General features: G+C 46.2%; 1 protein-coding gene across 3 annotated transcripts in view; it reads left to right on the top strand.

The window, feature by feature from the left end:
* The window catches only part of efcab7 (EF-hand calcium binding domain 7), a 131,614-nt gene that overhangs the window by 17,820 nt on the left and 97,504 nt on the right, over window positions 1–16,290 (top strand). For all 3 annotated transcript variants that reach the window (XM_068037323.1, XM_068037324.1, XM_068037322.1), the window contains one exon: window positions 10,880–11,075. In XM_068037323.1, coding sequence (XP_067893424.1) covers window positions 10,880–11,075 — 196 coding nt within the window. The remainder of the gene's footprint in view (window positions 1–10,879; window positions 11,076–16,290) is intronic.

The raw sequence follows: 16,290 nt of genomic DNA, 5'->3' as shown, positions 1-16,290 counted from the left end.
TAACCCTACAGTAATCCCATATTCCCTACCACCTACCTACACTAGGGGCAATTTACAACGGCCAATTTACCTATCACCTGCAAGTCTTTGGCTGTGGGAGGAAACCGGAGCACCCGACGAAAACCCACGCGGTCACAGGGAGAACTTGCAAACTCTGCAGAGGCAGTACCCAGAATCGAACCCAAGTCCCTGGAGCTGTGAGGCTGCGGTGCTAACCACTACGCCACTAACCACTGCGCCGCCTTGTTTGACCTCCCCAAATGCATCACCTCACACTATCTGGTTTAAATTACATTTGCCACTTTTCTGCCCACCTGACCAGTCCATTGATATTTTCCTGCAGTCTGCAGCTATCCTCCTCGCTATTAATCACATGGCCAATTTCTGCGTCGTCTGCAAACTTTTTATCATTCCGCCTACATTTATGTCCAAATCATTAATATATACCACAAAAAGCAGGGACCTAGTACTGAGCCCTGCAGAACCCCACCGGAAACAGCCTTCCAGTCGCAAAAACACCTGTCAACAATTACCCTTTGTTTCCTGCCACTGAGCCAATTTTGTATCCACCTTGCTACATCCCCCTGGATCCCATGGGCATTTATTTTTTTAACCAGTCTGCCATGTAGGACCTTGTCAAAAGAATTGCTAAAATCCATGTATACCACATCAACTGCAGTACCCTCATCAATCCTTCTTGTTACTTCCTCAAAAAATGTAATCAATTTAGTCAGACACGACCTTCCCTTAACAAATCCATGCTGACTATCCTTGATTAATCAGTACCTTTCTAAGTGACACTTTATCATGTCTCTCAGAATTGATTCTAATAATTTGTCCACATCCAAGATTCGACTGACTGGCCTGTAATTATTCAGTCTATCCCTCGCACACTTTTTAAACAAGGTACAACGTTAGCAGACCTCCAATCATAGCGTCATAGAGTTATACAGCACAGAAACAGGCCCTTCGGCCCATCGTGTCCATGCTAGCCATCAAGCACCTAACCAACCTAATCCCATTTTCCAGCACCTGGCCCGTAGCCTTGATGGTATGGTGTTTCTATTGCTCATCTAAATACTTCTTAAATGTTGTGAGGGTTCCTGCCACTACCATCTCTTCAGGCAGTGCATTCCAGATTCCAACCACCCTCTGGGTGAAAAATTTTTTCCTCAAATCCCCTCTAAACCTCCTGCCCCTTACCTTAAATCTATGCCCCCTGGTTATTGACCCCTCTGCTAAGGGAAAAAGATTCTTCCTATCTAACCTATCAATGCCCCTCATAATTTTGTATACCTCAATAAGGTCCTTCCTCAGCCTTCTGTGCTGTAAGGGAAACAACCCTAGCCTTTTCAGTCTCTCTTCATAGCTGAAATGCTCCAACCCAGGCAACATCCTGGTGAATCTCTTCTGCACCCTCTCCAGTGCAGTCACATCCTTCCTATGGTGTGGTGCCCAGAACTGTACACAGTACTCCAGCTGTGGCCTAACTAGCGTTTTATACAGCTCCATCATAACCTCCCTGCTCTTATATTCTATGCTTAGTCTGATAAAGGCAAATATCCCATATGCCTTCCTAACCACCTTATCTACCTGGGCGGCACAGTGGCGCAGTGGTTAGCACCGCAGCCTCACAGCTCCAGCGACCCGGGTTCAATTCTGGGTACTGCCTGTGTGGAGTTTGCAAGTTCTCCCTGTGTCTGCATGGGTTTCCTCCGGGTGCTCCGGTTTCCTCCCACAAGCCAAAAGACTTGCAGGTTGATAGGTAAATTGGCCATTATAAATTGCCACTAGTATAGGTAGGTGGTAGGGAAATATAGGGACAGGTGGGGATGTGGTAGGAATATGGGATTAGTGTAGGATTAGTATAAGTGGGTGGTTGATGGTCGGCACAGACTCGGTGGGCCGAAGGGCCTGTTTCAGTGCTGTATCTCTAAACTAAACTAAACTAAACTACCTGTGCTGCTGCCTTCAGTGATCTATGGATAAGTACACCAAGATTCCTCTGACCTTCTGTACTTCTTAGGGTCCTACTATCCATTGTATATTTCCTTGTCTTGTTAGTCCTCCCAAAATGCATCACCTCACAATTCTCAGGATTAAATTCCATTTGCCACTGCTGTGCCATCTTACCAGCCCATCTATATTGTCCTGTAATCTATGGCTTTCCTCCTCACTATTTACGACACCACCAATTTTCGTGCCATCTGCGAACTTACTTATCATGCCTCCTATATTCATGTCTAAATCATTACTGTACACTACAAACAGCAAGGGTCCCAGCACGGATCCCTGTGGTACACCACTGGTCACAGGCTTCCACTTGCAAAAACAACCCTCGACCATCACCCTCTGCCTCCTGATCCAATCCTCTATATCCCTTGACATCCAGGGTTCCCTGGACTTGTTGGTCCTACCCTTCACCTTAACAGGTACATGTTGGCTCTGAACCCTCACTATTTCCTCTTTGAATGACTCCCACTGGTCTGATGTAGACTTTCCTACAAGTAGCTGCTCCCAGTCCACTCTGGCCATTTCCTGTTTTATCATATTGAAATCGGCCTTCCCCCAATTCAGTACCTTTATTTCCGGCCCGTCTTTATCCTTTTCCATAACTACCTTAAAGTTTACAGAGTTGTGGTCACTATCCCCGAAATGCTCCACCACTGACACCTCTACCACTTGTCCAGCTTCATTCCCTAGGATTAGTTCCAGGACTGCCCCTTCTCTTGTAGGACTTTACTGGCTCAAAAAGCTGTTCTGTATACATTTTAAGAATTCCGCCCCCATTAAGCCTTTTGCACAAAGACTATCCCAGTTGATATCAGGTAAGTTGAAATCCCCTACTATTATTCCCCTATTGTTTGCAAGTTCTCCCTGTGATTGCGTGGGTTTCCTCCGGGTGCTCCGGTTTCCTCCCACATGCCAAAGACTTGCGGGTTGATAGGTAAATTGGCCATTGTAAAAAAAAAAATTGCCCCTAGTGTAGGTTGGTGGTAGGAGAATTGAGGGAAGGTGGGGATGTGAGAAGGGAAAAATAGGATTAATGTAGGATTAGTATAAATGGGTGGTTGTTGTCAGCATGGACTCGGGCCGAAGGGCCTGTTTCGGTGCTGAATCTCTTTATGACTATTATTTTTACATCTCTCTGAGATTTGCCTACATATTTGCTCCTCTATCTCACCCTGACTGTTTGCAGGCCTGTAGTACACTCCCAGCCAAGTGATTGCCTCCATTTTGTTTTTAAGTTCTACCCATATGGCCTCATTTGAAGAACCTTCTAAGATATCATCCCTCCTTACTGCAGTAATTGACTCCTTGATCAACAGTGCACTACCACCTCTTTTATCCCCTCCCCTGTCACGCCTGAAGATTCTATACCCTGGAATATTGAGCTACCAGTCCTGCCCCTCCCTCAACCATGTCTCTGTGATAGCAACAATATCATAATCCCATGTGCTAATCAACGCCCTCAATTCATCTGTCTTACTAGTAAGACTCCTTGCATTAAAATAGATGCAATTCAGCCTTGCATTTTTCCCTTGTGCCTTAACAGGTCTATATATGCTATGCCTTCCAGACTGACTCAGTTTCTCTTCTATATTTGACTGAGCATCACCCCCTACTGTACCTCCACTCTGTGTACCATTCCCCTGCCAAATTAGTTTAAGCCCCCCCCAACAGCACTAGCAAACCTCCCAGCAAGGATGTTGGTCCTGTTCCGGTTCAGGTGCAACCCGTCCAACTTGTGCAGGTCCCACCTTTGCCAGAAACAGACCCAGTGTTCCAGGATCCTCCGGCACCACACCTGCATCCAATGAGGATTGGAAAATGATGGTCTGACCTTTCGCTATTTCCTCCCTGGCTTCTTTGAACAGCCTGGTGTACCTTTCGTCCGGCCCTGGTAATTTATCCACTTTCAAGGATGCTAATCCTCTTCATACTTCCTCTCTCGCTGTGTTTATCAAATCCAATACTTCACACTCCTCCTCCTTAACTACGATATCTGCATTGTCCCCCTCTTTTGTGAAGACAGGCACAAAGTATTCATTAACAACCATATCTTCCACCTCCACACATGGGTTACCTTTTAGGTCTTTTATGGGCCCTACTCTTTCCTTAGTTGTCCTCTTCCTCTTAATGTATTGACAAAACATCTTTGGATTCTCTTTGATTTTACTTGCCAATATTCTTTCATGCCCTCTCTTTGCTTTCCGAATTTCCTTTTTGATTTCACCCCTCCGCTTTCTATACTCTTCTCGGCTTTCTGTAATATTGAGTTCTCGGTGTCTGACAGAAGCTTTCCTTTTCTGCCTTATCATACCCTGTAAGTTCCTTGACACCAGGGGCTGTCGATTTGGCTGTCCCACCCTTTTTCTTTGTGGGAACACATTTACTCTGAACCCCTTGAATCTCCCCTTTGAATGCCTCCCATTGCTCTGATACTGATTTACCTTCAAGTAGCTGTTTCCAATCCACTTTTGCTAAATCACTTCTCAGCTTAGTAAAATTGGCTTTACCCCAGTTTAGAATTTTAACTCCTGTTCTATCTCTATCCTTTTCCATAATTATGTTAAAACTAACTGAATTATGATCGCTACCACCAAAATGCTCTCCCACTGCCATTCCTTCCACCTGCACAGCTTCATTACCTAAAATCAAATTCAGAACCGCGTCCTCTCTTGTTGGACTTGCTCCATACTGGCCAAAAAAGTTCACCTGAATGCACCTTAAGAATTCTGTTCCCTCCATTCCTTTCAAACTAAAACTATCCCAGTTAATACTGGGGTAGTTAAAATCCCCTACTATTATTGCCCTATTGCTTTTGCACTTAAGAGTTATAGAGTCATACAGCATAGAAACAGGCCCTTCGGCCCACCGCATCCATGCCGATCATAATGCCTATCTGTACTAATCCCACCTGTCTGCATTAATTCCATATCCCTCTATGCCTTGCTCATTCAAGTACCTGTCCAGATGCCTCTGAAATGTTGCTACTGTTCCTGCCTCCACCACCTCCTCAGGCAGCTCATTCCAGATAACCATTATTCTTTGTGTGAAAAATTTACCCCTTTGATCCCCTTTAAACCTGCTCCCTCTCACCTTAAGTGTGTGCCCTCTAGTTTTAGTCACCCCTACCATGGGAAAAAGACTCTGGCTATCTACCCTATCTATGCCTCTCATAATTTTATATACCTCTATCATGTCCACTCTCAGCCTCCTTCGCTCCAGGGAAAACAGACCCAACCTATCCAATCTCTCTTTATAACTCAAGCCCTCCAAACCAGGCAACATCCTTGTGAATCTTTTCTGCACCCTCTCTACCTTAATCACATCTTTCCTGTAGTGCGGCGACCAGAACTGCACACATTACTCCAAATGCGGCCTAACCAAAGTCATGTACAACTGTAACATTACGTCCCAAGTCTTGTACTCAATGCCTCGGCCGATGAAGGCAAGCATTCCATATGCCTTCTTCACCACCCTGTCTACCTGTGTTGCCACTTTCAGGGAACTTGCACCCCAAGGTCTCTTTGCTCAACAACACTCCCCAGGGCCCTGCCATTCACTGTATATTTCCTGCCCTGGTTTAACTTCCCAAAATGCATCACTTCGCACTTGTCTGCATTAAATTCCATTTGCCAATCCCTTTCCCAGTTTATCTATATCCTGTTGTAACCTTAGACAGCCTTCTTCACTGTCCACTATACCACCAATTTTGGTGGCATCTGCAAACTTACTAATCATGCCCCCTACATTCACATCCAAGTCATTAATATATATGACACGCAACAGAGGGCCCAGCACCGATCCCTGCGGAACACCACTGGTCGCCAGCATCCAATCTGAAAAACAAGCCTCCACTACCACCCTCTGCCTCCTATCACCAAGCCAATTTTGTATCCAATTTGCTAGCTCACCCTGGATCCCATATGTTCGAACCTTCTGGACCAGCCTACCATGCGGTACCTTGTCAATGGCCTTGCTAAAGTCCATGTAGACAACGTCCATCATCCCTCCTCACGACTGTAATTGCTTTTCTAACCAAAATTGCCACACCCGTCCTTTCTATCCCCTTTCTATCTTGTCTGAAAGTTCTGTAACCAGGAATGTTGAGCTGCCATTCCTGACCCACTTTAAGCTATGTTTCTGTAATAACCAAGATATCATACTGCCACGTTGCTATCTATGGCCTCAGCTCATCTGCTTTATTTGCTGTACTCCTTGCATTGAAGTATATACCCTTGAGCACTGCCCAACTCTTTTTTTCAACGTTTCTATCCTTTGTTTCCTCTGCCTTCCAGACACACTCATTAATTTTCTGTATTCCATTTCTAATTTTTCCCCATCTGAGTCTACCCTCAGGTTCCCATCCCCCTGCCAAACTAGTTTAAACCCTGTCCAACAGCACTAGCAAACCTCCCAGCAAGGATATTGGTCCTGGCCCTATTGAGGTGCAAACTGTCTGGCTTGTACAGGTCACATCTCCCCAGAACTGGTCCCAATGCCCCAGGAATCTAAAGCCCTCCCTCCTGCACCATCTCTCCAGCCACGCATTCATCAGCTCTAATCTCCTATTTCTATGCTCACTAGTGCATGGCAGTGGGAGGAATGGAGATATTACTACCTCTAAGGTCCTGCTTTTTAATGTCTTACCAAGCTCCCTAAAAACTGCTTTAAGGACTTCATCCCTCTTTCTACCTATGTTGTTGGTACCAATGTGAACCACGACCTCTGGCTGTCATCCTCCCCCTTAAAATGTCCTGCAGGCACTCTGTGACATCCTTGACCCTGTCACCAGGGAGGCAACATGCCATCGGGAGGCAACGTACCATCCTGGAGTCACGTTTACGGCCGCAGAAACGCCTGTCTGTTCCCCTGTCTATCGATTCCCCTGCCACTATTTTTCTTCCACTCTTCCTCCCTCCCTGTGTGCAGCTGAGCCCTGAACTTGGTTATTGCTACACCTCTGAGGAACCATCGCCCTCACCATTGTCCAAAATGGAAAACTGGTTTGTGAGTGGGATAGACTCAGAGGACTCCTGCACTACCTGCCTGGACCTCCTAGACTTTCTGGTGGTCACCCATTCCCTCTCTGCCTGCATGCTCCTAACCTGCGGTGTGACTATCTCCCTAAACGTGCTATCCACGTCGTTCTCAGCCTCGCGGATGCACCACTGTGACTCCAGCTGCTGCTCGAGTTCCAAATCCGGAGCTCAAGTTTCTTTTGCTGGTGGGACTTCCTACAAATGTGCTCCTCAAGGCCACTTGAAGCATCCACGACTTCCCACATACCACAGGAGGCACATTCCACTTTGTCCTGCCATACCTTAACCTTACTTTTACTTTTAAATTAGTTGCTAGTAGAATGTAGAATTACAGACCCTCACTCATGTCCCTCATTATGTCCTGCTTACCCATTGCTTGTCATTATTAAATTTTGTTGACTACTTGTTCTTCTATGTATCAATTTCAAAATCCCTGTCGTCTGCAATTTCCTCCATGGCGTCACTGCTGACTACTTCTAATTCAGCTCTTGTGTTCCTGAACATCCTCTTTCAACCCTAGCCTCTTTTGCATTCCCCTTTCTTCCTTTAGCTGCACAACCTTCCACTGCACTATGAACCCTTCACCTTGTTACTGCCTTCTGTTCCTTCAAAAGCCTTCTCAAAACCTACCTCCTTGATCTTATCAACAGTCACTGTCCCTACGTTTTACATTAAAGGAGTTACACAAGTTTAAGTTGTTGGTGTGACTGTGTAGTAACTTTATTCCACCCATGCCCTGCTTAGAAACAAAGTAAGGTATATACAAGATGTGATGTATCCAAGATAGCTGCAACCATAAATCAATTACAAAACAAGGATTAGAATGTTTTTGATTATTTTTGCAGAGCTTTATGCTGGTTCCTATGGTGTTATACTTGTGTATTTTGCTTAAACAGAATTTGCAGGAGCATACATTGAGTCTGTTGGCATAATTGTGTTTACTGATACTGTAGAGCTATGTGCTTTATATTCAATGTTTTGCTGTAGGAAGGGGTCAATGTGTTACAATTTTTGACATACTTGCAGTGAGTGTGGGGTATACCGTTATCTTTCACCTAGGTTGTACAGTTTATTAATTTCTAAATATGATGGTTTAGAATTTGTCACACCTTGATAATAAGTCATTAGAAGTTTGCTTGAAACATAGGAATTAAATGTAGGGAACACATATCGGAAACGCAGGCATGGCACACGCCCAAAAGATTAGAAATTCATGTGCGCAGCTGAACTTCTGATGTGTTTCTGGCAAGCAAGGCTTTCTGGTAGGTGCGCAAAATCAGAACATCACCCCTATAAGCCTAAACACTCTGTAGTATGACAAGTTGTACCCTCTCTAGTTTAATGTAGAGAGTGGTGGCAGGTCTGGTGCAATATAAACATGATGGAATTTCTGCTGATGAAAAAAGAACCAACTAAAGGTGATGTTCCTCCAGAGACAGCAGTCATGTCAACAGCAGCCAGTGGTGACTCATTTATCCTTATCTGTACATGGTAGTTATGTGATTTCTCCATAACGTGAAATGGTTGGTGACCAGAAATGAGTCAGGATTGTGCAGTTACCAACACTGTGGAAACCACTTTTGAATGTGGATAGAACAGACTCCACAGCACCAACCTGAAGCTATTTTGTAACATTGTGGGGATACTAGCATACCAGTACATTGGACCAGTTTGTGCGGTAAAAATATTTTCATACTTAAACATTCACTCCCTGCCTTAAATATTCACTCCCTCTGCCACGGGTGCAAGGTGGCAGCAATGTGTATTACTTACAAGCTGCACTGCAGCAACTCACCAAGGCTCCTTCGACAGCACCTTCCAAACCAGCAACCTCTACCACCTAGCAGAAGAAGGGCAGCAGGTAGATGGAAACACCACTGCCTGCAAGGTCCCCTCCAAGTCACACACCATCCTGTCTTGGAAATATATTGTCCTTCCTTCACTGTCACTGGGTCAAAATCCTGGAACTCCCTCCCTAACAGCACGGTGGGTGTACCTACACCACATGGACTGCAGTGGTTCAAGAAGGTAACTCACCTCTACCTTTTCGAGGGCAGTTAGGGATGGGCAATAAATGCTGGTCTTGCCAAAAACGCCAACGTCCCATAAACGAATGAAAAAAATGTGTGCAATCTTAATCCTTCAGATTGTAATTATTTTTGGAGATTTTAAAAAGTTTAAATAGATTTTTTTTTACTTTTTCAATCTCTCTTGTCTCTCTCTCGATCCCAACTTACTTTCCCTCTCTTTATTTTGCTTCCTGCGCATGATCTGACATTGAATTCTAACTTACTATATCTTCTAATGTATACCTCCTCGTTCAGACTCGATGTGACTCAGTAAGGATTCTTCAATCTGATTGGTCAAGGAGATGCACAGTTGATTGCTCGGGTAACAGCAGACCCAGATCCTCTGTAGAGGGTGCCGCGCTGTTTTGGATTTCTAATCATTGCAAGTTCCAGTGCAAAAGTGCATAGAAGTCTGTGGGGAAGCATAAGTGTAATGAATGGCTAACGCTGGTTGCTTGCTGCTGACCGCAAAATCTGAGCCATTATATCCAAATGCCTTAATGTTCATTTTTATTGCAATATTGATGATGATGTTGCTTCTAAACTGACCTATTTAAGCCAAGTTGATTGGTTTGTATTTTAGAATTTCAGTTGAGAGACAGAGAGAGCGGGTGATCTGCTCCCCAGGCTGTGTCAAAATCATTCACAATTAAATACTAAGGCAGATTACAGCCCACGACCCTGACTATTAATTACATTGAAATTACAGCACACAGAGAGGCTGTTCAGCTCATCCAGTCCATGTCCATTTATCCTCCACACAAGTAGTAGTCCCAATCCCAAGTGCCTGTTCCGATATCCTTTTATTCCTTTTCCTTTAGCCATCTATCTAACTTGATAATAATGTTAATAGCATGCAACAGTGGAGCACCAAAGCACTGAGCCTCTCAGTAATTTGATTCGAAACAGATCCAGCAGTACAAAACAGATTTTGTTTGCTTATTCAAATAGATTCCTTTTCAGCTGGTTTAAAACAGTTGAAAATAACTCAAAGGCTGAGGAATAAAAGTCCAGTGGTCAGAATGAAGCTTCAAATACAAAATAAAACACATAGGGCTGAACTTGCCTCTGTAATGCTCAGGCAGTGCATTCCAGATCCTAACCACATGCTTCATAAAAAGATTTTTCCTCATGTCGCCATTGGTTCTTTTGCCATTCATCTTTAAATCAGTATCCTCTGGTTCTCAAACCTTCTACCACTGAAAACAATTTCTCTCTAATCTGTCCAGACCCCACATGATTTTGCACACTTCTTTCAAATCTCCTCTCAAACATCTCTTCTCTAAGGAGAACAGAACTAGCTTCTCCAAACTAACCACGTAACTGAAGTTCCTCATTCCTGGAATCATTCTTGGAAATCTTTTCCACACCCTCTCCAATGCCTTCACATCCTTCCTAAAGTGTGGTGCCCAGAATTGGACACAGTATTCCAGTTCAGGTTGAACCAGTGTTTTACAAAAGTTCACCATAACTTCCTTGCTTTATCAATCTATGACTTTATTAATAAAGCCCAGGGTCCTGTATGCCTTATTAACTGTATTCTTAACTTGCCCTGCCACCTTCAACGATTTGTGCACATACACTACAAAAGCAATGCCACCTAAACAATGAGATATTGTATTTTTCATGTATTGAGTTGGAGGAGTATTTTCTAACCTATCTTTCTCCTTTTGAAAGTAATTAGTTTTCTGGAATTGGATATGCTGATAGTGTATATGCAGGGATAACTACTAATGAGTGTTGCGCCTCTTCATTTCACAGTTTTGTAAATTATTTCTGGCGACAGTTGAAACAAGTCAAAAGACTGCAGTAGCAAGATTAGAGGCTGATGCCAAGATGAAGCAACAACAGTTTGGAAGTTTGACAGACACATCGCTGGAACATTCTTCCTTACTCTCATCTAAGTTATTGATGGGAACTTGTCAAAGTCCAGAGATGGAAATAATCCCCAAAAAAGGTGAACGCAAGCACAGTATTCCCCCACATCATCAGTCACCTTTAGAGGAGAAATTGTATTTTTAAAAATTGATCAGTACTTTAATATTAGAATTTTATTACTTTGTTACAAACTGTGTTTTTGTGATAATGTTATGATACTCTACATAGGTATAATAAATGTCACTGTGTGATGTAGTTACAAGATGGCTCCTGGGCTGGAAGCTCCCTAGGAAGCTCCCTTGCTGTTCAACTCTATCCATGGCCATCTGCTCCCATCCCTAACGTTTTCTCCCCCAATCTGCCCTCTTAAACTGTTTAAATTCCCCTGGCTCTTTAAATCAGTTCATTTTAGCCCTATCTAAAAGTTAACAGTTAGTTTAGTGTATGTTACCTGGGCCCACTGCCCTCCCCCAGCCACACCTGCTCTTTGTTTTCTCAATGAAATTGATCCGGATGAAACTGACGAGAACAGCTGCCGATACTTTAATCTCTGATCCTGCTGTCTTCACAGTCCAGAGTGTCTGCAGCCACGGCATTCGGTAAGTCCATTGAGGTGAAGAAGGAGCTGCGGGACCCGAGAGAAGTCCTGTGAAAAGGTGCCCCGAACACCCAAAACATCCACGAACGGCCCCCCCGGCCGCAACTTCAAAGCGCCCGCGGGAGATGGCTCGGAGAGCATCTGCAGCGCACTGTCGGCAATGCTGCATGCCTTTATTTAAACCACTGCAAAAAAAAACCCTTAGCAAATGTAATCACCTCTAAGTCTGCCAAATGATGCTTCACCTCCCGAAGGACGTGGATGAGCTTTCCGGACGTCGATGGTGGGCACTGAGGAAATGGCTTATTACCTGCACCAGATTCCACCCCCCCTCCCCCCCCCTTTACCCCCCTTCCACCCCCCCCCACCCCCGTCCCCTTCCCTGCTCCACCCTCTCAGCACACCCCCTCACAACCCCGTCCCAGCCCGCCCCCCCCCTCGCACCATCTTCACCCCGCACCCCCTTCCCCTGCACCCCCCCCCCCTCCCTCTACCTCTCCCCCTTGCATCCCCTCCTCCCACCGGCACCATCCTACACCTGTGTAGGGGCCCCAACAACCCCACTGCCTTGTGGGCGTCTCGGGAGAGACCAAGGCTAAGGGAGTAAACCCTAACAGAAAATCCGGAGCGGAACCCCGTAGGCGGTCATGTGTCACCTTTGGCATGTTTCCGGCAGTTCCTGCAGCCATACTGGTGCCAAACGTCGTGTCCTGCACTCCTTTGGACCCCACCAGAAAGGCCGAGAGGGGGGTTTTGACGACTGGGCAACTCTCAACCTCCATAAATTTGCCCAGGCATGCGCCATGGAGAGGTCACTCCATAGTTGCCTCACAGCGACTGAAACAACACGGAAGGCAGCAGTTACGGGTTATAAGTCCAGATAAATTGGCGTAGAAACTGGGCGCCACGGGTTGCCTTTGTCGGTGGGAGAGGTCATTGCACCTCACTGGACAGCTACCGCCCGCCTCAAACCGGGCAGCCCCCGGTCAATAAGGTTCTGTCCCGCCACAGTCTGCCTGCTTCAATGGGTGCTTGGAGCTCAGGGTCATTGCCCGAAAGGTGGACTGATACACCGCACCAAACAACATGAAAAAAGGAAAGAAGGTACCAGCCCTTCGCTTTGCAAGCTGGAACGTCAGAACTATGTGTCCTGGCCTGTCGGAAGACCTTACACAAATCAACGATTCTCGGAAGACCGCCATCATTAACAACGAGCTCAGTAGACTCAATGTGGACATTGCAGCACTTCAGGAGACTCGCCTCCTCGCGAGTGGCTCTCTAGCAGAGCAAGACTACACCTTCTTCTGGCAGGGCAGGGATCCTGAAGAACCAAGACAGCATGGAGTGGGCTTCGCCATCAGAAACTCCTTGCTCAGCATGATAGAGCCTCCCTCAAATGGCTCGGAACGCATACTGTCCATCCGACTGCTCACCACCTCTGGTCCAGTACACCTACTCAGCATCTATGCTCCAACACTCTGTTCCGCACCTGAAGCTAAAGACCAGTTCTATGAACAACTCCATAACATCATTAGCAGCATCCCCAACACCGAACACCTATTCCTGCTGGGGGACTTTAATGCCAGGGTTGGGGCCGACCATGACTCATGGCCCTCCTGCCTTGGGCGCTATGGCGTTGGAAGGATGAATGAGAACGGGCAGAGACTGCTTGAGTTGTGTACCTATCATAACCTCTGCATCACCAACTCGTTCTTTCACACTAAACCCTGTCACCAGGTTTCATGGAGGCACCCAAGATCACGTCGTTGGCACCAGCTAGACCTCATTGTCACAAGGCGAGCCGCCTTAAACAGTGTTCAAATCACACGCAGCTTCCACAGTGCGGACTGCGACACCGACCACTCCCTGGTGTGCAGCAAGGTTAGACTCAGACCAAAGAAGTTGCATCATTCCAAGCAGAAGGGCCACCCGCGCATCAACACGAGCAGAATTTCTCACCCACAGCTGTTACAAAAATTTCTAAATTCACTTGTAACAGCCCTTCAAAACACTCCCACAGGGGATGCTGAGACCAAGTGGGCCCACATCAGAGACGCCATCTATGAGTCAGCTTTGACCACCTACGGCAAAAGTGCGAAGAGAAATGCAGACTGGTTTCAATCTCATAATGAAGAGCTGGAACCTGTCATAGCCGCTAAGCGCATTGCACTTTTGAACTACAAGAAAGCCCCCAGCGATTTAACATCCGCAGCACTTAAAGCAGCCAGAAGTACTGCACAAAGAACAGCTAGGCGTTGCGCAAACGACTACTGGCAACACCTATGCAGTCATATTCAGCTGGCCTCAGACACCGGAAACATCAGAGGAATGTATGATGGCATGAAGAGAGCTCTTGGGCCAACCATCAAGAAGATCACCCCCCTCAAATCTAAATCGGGGGACATAATCACTGACCAACGCAAACAGATGGACCGCTGGGTTGAGCACTACCTAGAACTGTACTCCAGGGAGAATGCTGTCACTGAGACTGCCCTCAATGCAGCCCAGCCTCTACCAGTCATGGATGAGCTGGACATACAGCCAACCAAATCGGAACTCAGTGATGCCATTGATTCCCTAGCCAGCGGAAAAGCCCCTGGGAAGGACAGCATTACCCCTGAAATAATCAAGAGTGCCAAGCCTGCTATACTCTCAGCACTACATGAACTGCTATGCCTGTGCTGGGACGAGGGAGCAGTACCCCAGGACATGCGCGATGCCAACATCATCACCCTCTATAAAAACAAAGGTGACCGCGGTGACTGCAACAACTACCGTGGAATCTCCCTGCTCAGCATAGTGGGGAAAGTCTTTGCTCGAGTCGCTCTGAACAGGCTCCAGAAGCTGGCCGAGCGCGTCTACCCTGAGGCACAGTGTGGCTTTCGTGCAGAGAGATCGACTATTGACATGCTGTTCTCCCTTCGTCAGATACAGGAGAAATGCCGTGAACAACAGATGCCCCTCTACATTGCTTTCATTGATCTCACCAAAGCCTTTGACCTCGTCAGCAGACGTGGTCTCTTCAGACTACTAGAAAAGATCGGATGTCCACCAAAGCTACTAAGTATCATCACCTCATTCCATGACAATATGAAAGGCACAATTCAACATGGTGGCTCCTCATCAGAGCCCTTTCCTATCCTGAGTGGTGTGAAACAGGGCTGTGTTCTCGCACCCACACTTTTTGGGATTTTCTTCTCCCTGCTGCTTTCACATGCGTTCAAATCCTCTGAAGAAGGAATTTTCCTCCACACAAGATCAGGGGGCAGGTTGTTCAACCTTGCCCGTCTAAGAGCGAAGTCCAAAGTACGGAAAGTCCTCATCAGAGAACTCCTCTTTGCTGACGATGCTGCTTTAACATCTCACACTGAAGAATGCCTGCAGAGTCTCATCGACAGGTTTGCGTCTGCCTGCAATGAATTTGGCCTAACCATCAGCCTCAAGAAAACGAACATCATGGGGCAGGATGTCAGAAATGCTCCATCCATCAATATTGGCGACCACGCTCTGGAAGTGGTTCAAGAGTTCACCTACCTAGGCTCAACTATCACCAGTAACCTGTCTCTAGATGCAGAAATCAACAAGCGCATGGGTAAGGCTTCCACTGCTATGTCCAGACTGGCCAAGAGAGTGTGGGAAAATGGCGCACTGACACGGAACACAAAAGTCCGAGTGTATCAGGCCTGTGTCCTCAGTACCTTGCTCTACGGCAGCGAGGCCTGGACAACGTATGCCAGCCAAGAGCGACGTCTCAATTCATTCCATCTTCGCTGCCTTCGGAGAATACTTGGCATCAGGTGGCAGGACTATATCTCCAACACAGAAGTCCTTGAAGCGGCCAACATCCCCAGCTTATACACACTACTGAGTCAGCGGCGCTTGAGATGGCTTGGCCATGTGAGCCGCATGGAAGATGGCAGGATCCCCAAAGACACATTGTACAGCGAGCTCGCCACTGGTATCAGACCCACCGGCCGTCCATGTCTCCGTTATAAAGACGTCTGCAAACGCGACATGAAATCCTGTGACATTGATCACAAGTCGTGGGAGTCAGTTGCCAGCATTCGCCAGAGCTGGCGGGCAGCCATAAAGACAGGGCTAAATTGTGGCGAGTCGAAGAGACTTAGTAGTTGGCAGGAAAAAAGACAGAGGCGCAAGGGGAGAGCCAACTGTGCAACAGCCCCAACAAACAAATTTCTCTGCAGCACCTGTGGAAGAGCCTGTCACTCCAGAATTGGCCTTTATAGCCACTCCAGGCGCTGCTTCACAAACCACTGACCACCTCCAGGCGCGTATCCATTGTCTCTCGAGATAAGGAGGCCCAAAAGAGGGAAAGAGTTCTTAGTAAATCTGAAAGAGATTACAGTTCACTGTTATGTCTTATGAAAGTATTGATATGGAATTACTCAGCAGGGCAGGCAGCATCTGTGGAGAGACATTTCATTGACCTACAACCTTAACTCTCTTTTTCTCTCCACAGATGCTGCCTGACCTGCTGAGTATTTCCAGCATTTTCTGTTTTTGTTTCAGATTTCCAGCATCTGCAGTATTTTGCTTTTGTGTTGGTATGGAATTACTTTTGTTGAGTAAATCTGATTGAGTAGCTTTGCAGTTGGTCAGGTTTTAGAATGAGCATTTGAAATGTTTTGCACCTTACTAAGGCAAGATTTCTTAAAGTTGTGCTTCCAAAATGCAA

Source organism: Heterodontus francisci, chromosome 8 (assembly GCF_036365525.1).
Source record: "Heterodontus francisci isolate sHetFra1 chromosome 8, sHetFra1.hap1, whole genome shotgun sequence".
Lineage (NCBI taxonomy): Eukaryota > Metazoa > Chordata > Chondrichthyes > Heterodontiformes > Heterodontidae > Heterodontus > Heterodontus francisci.
The sequence above is the reverse complement of the archived record's forward strand: the minus strand, read 5'-3'. Positions and strand labels throughout refer to the sequence as shown.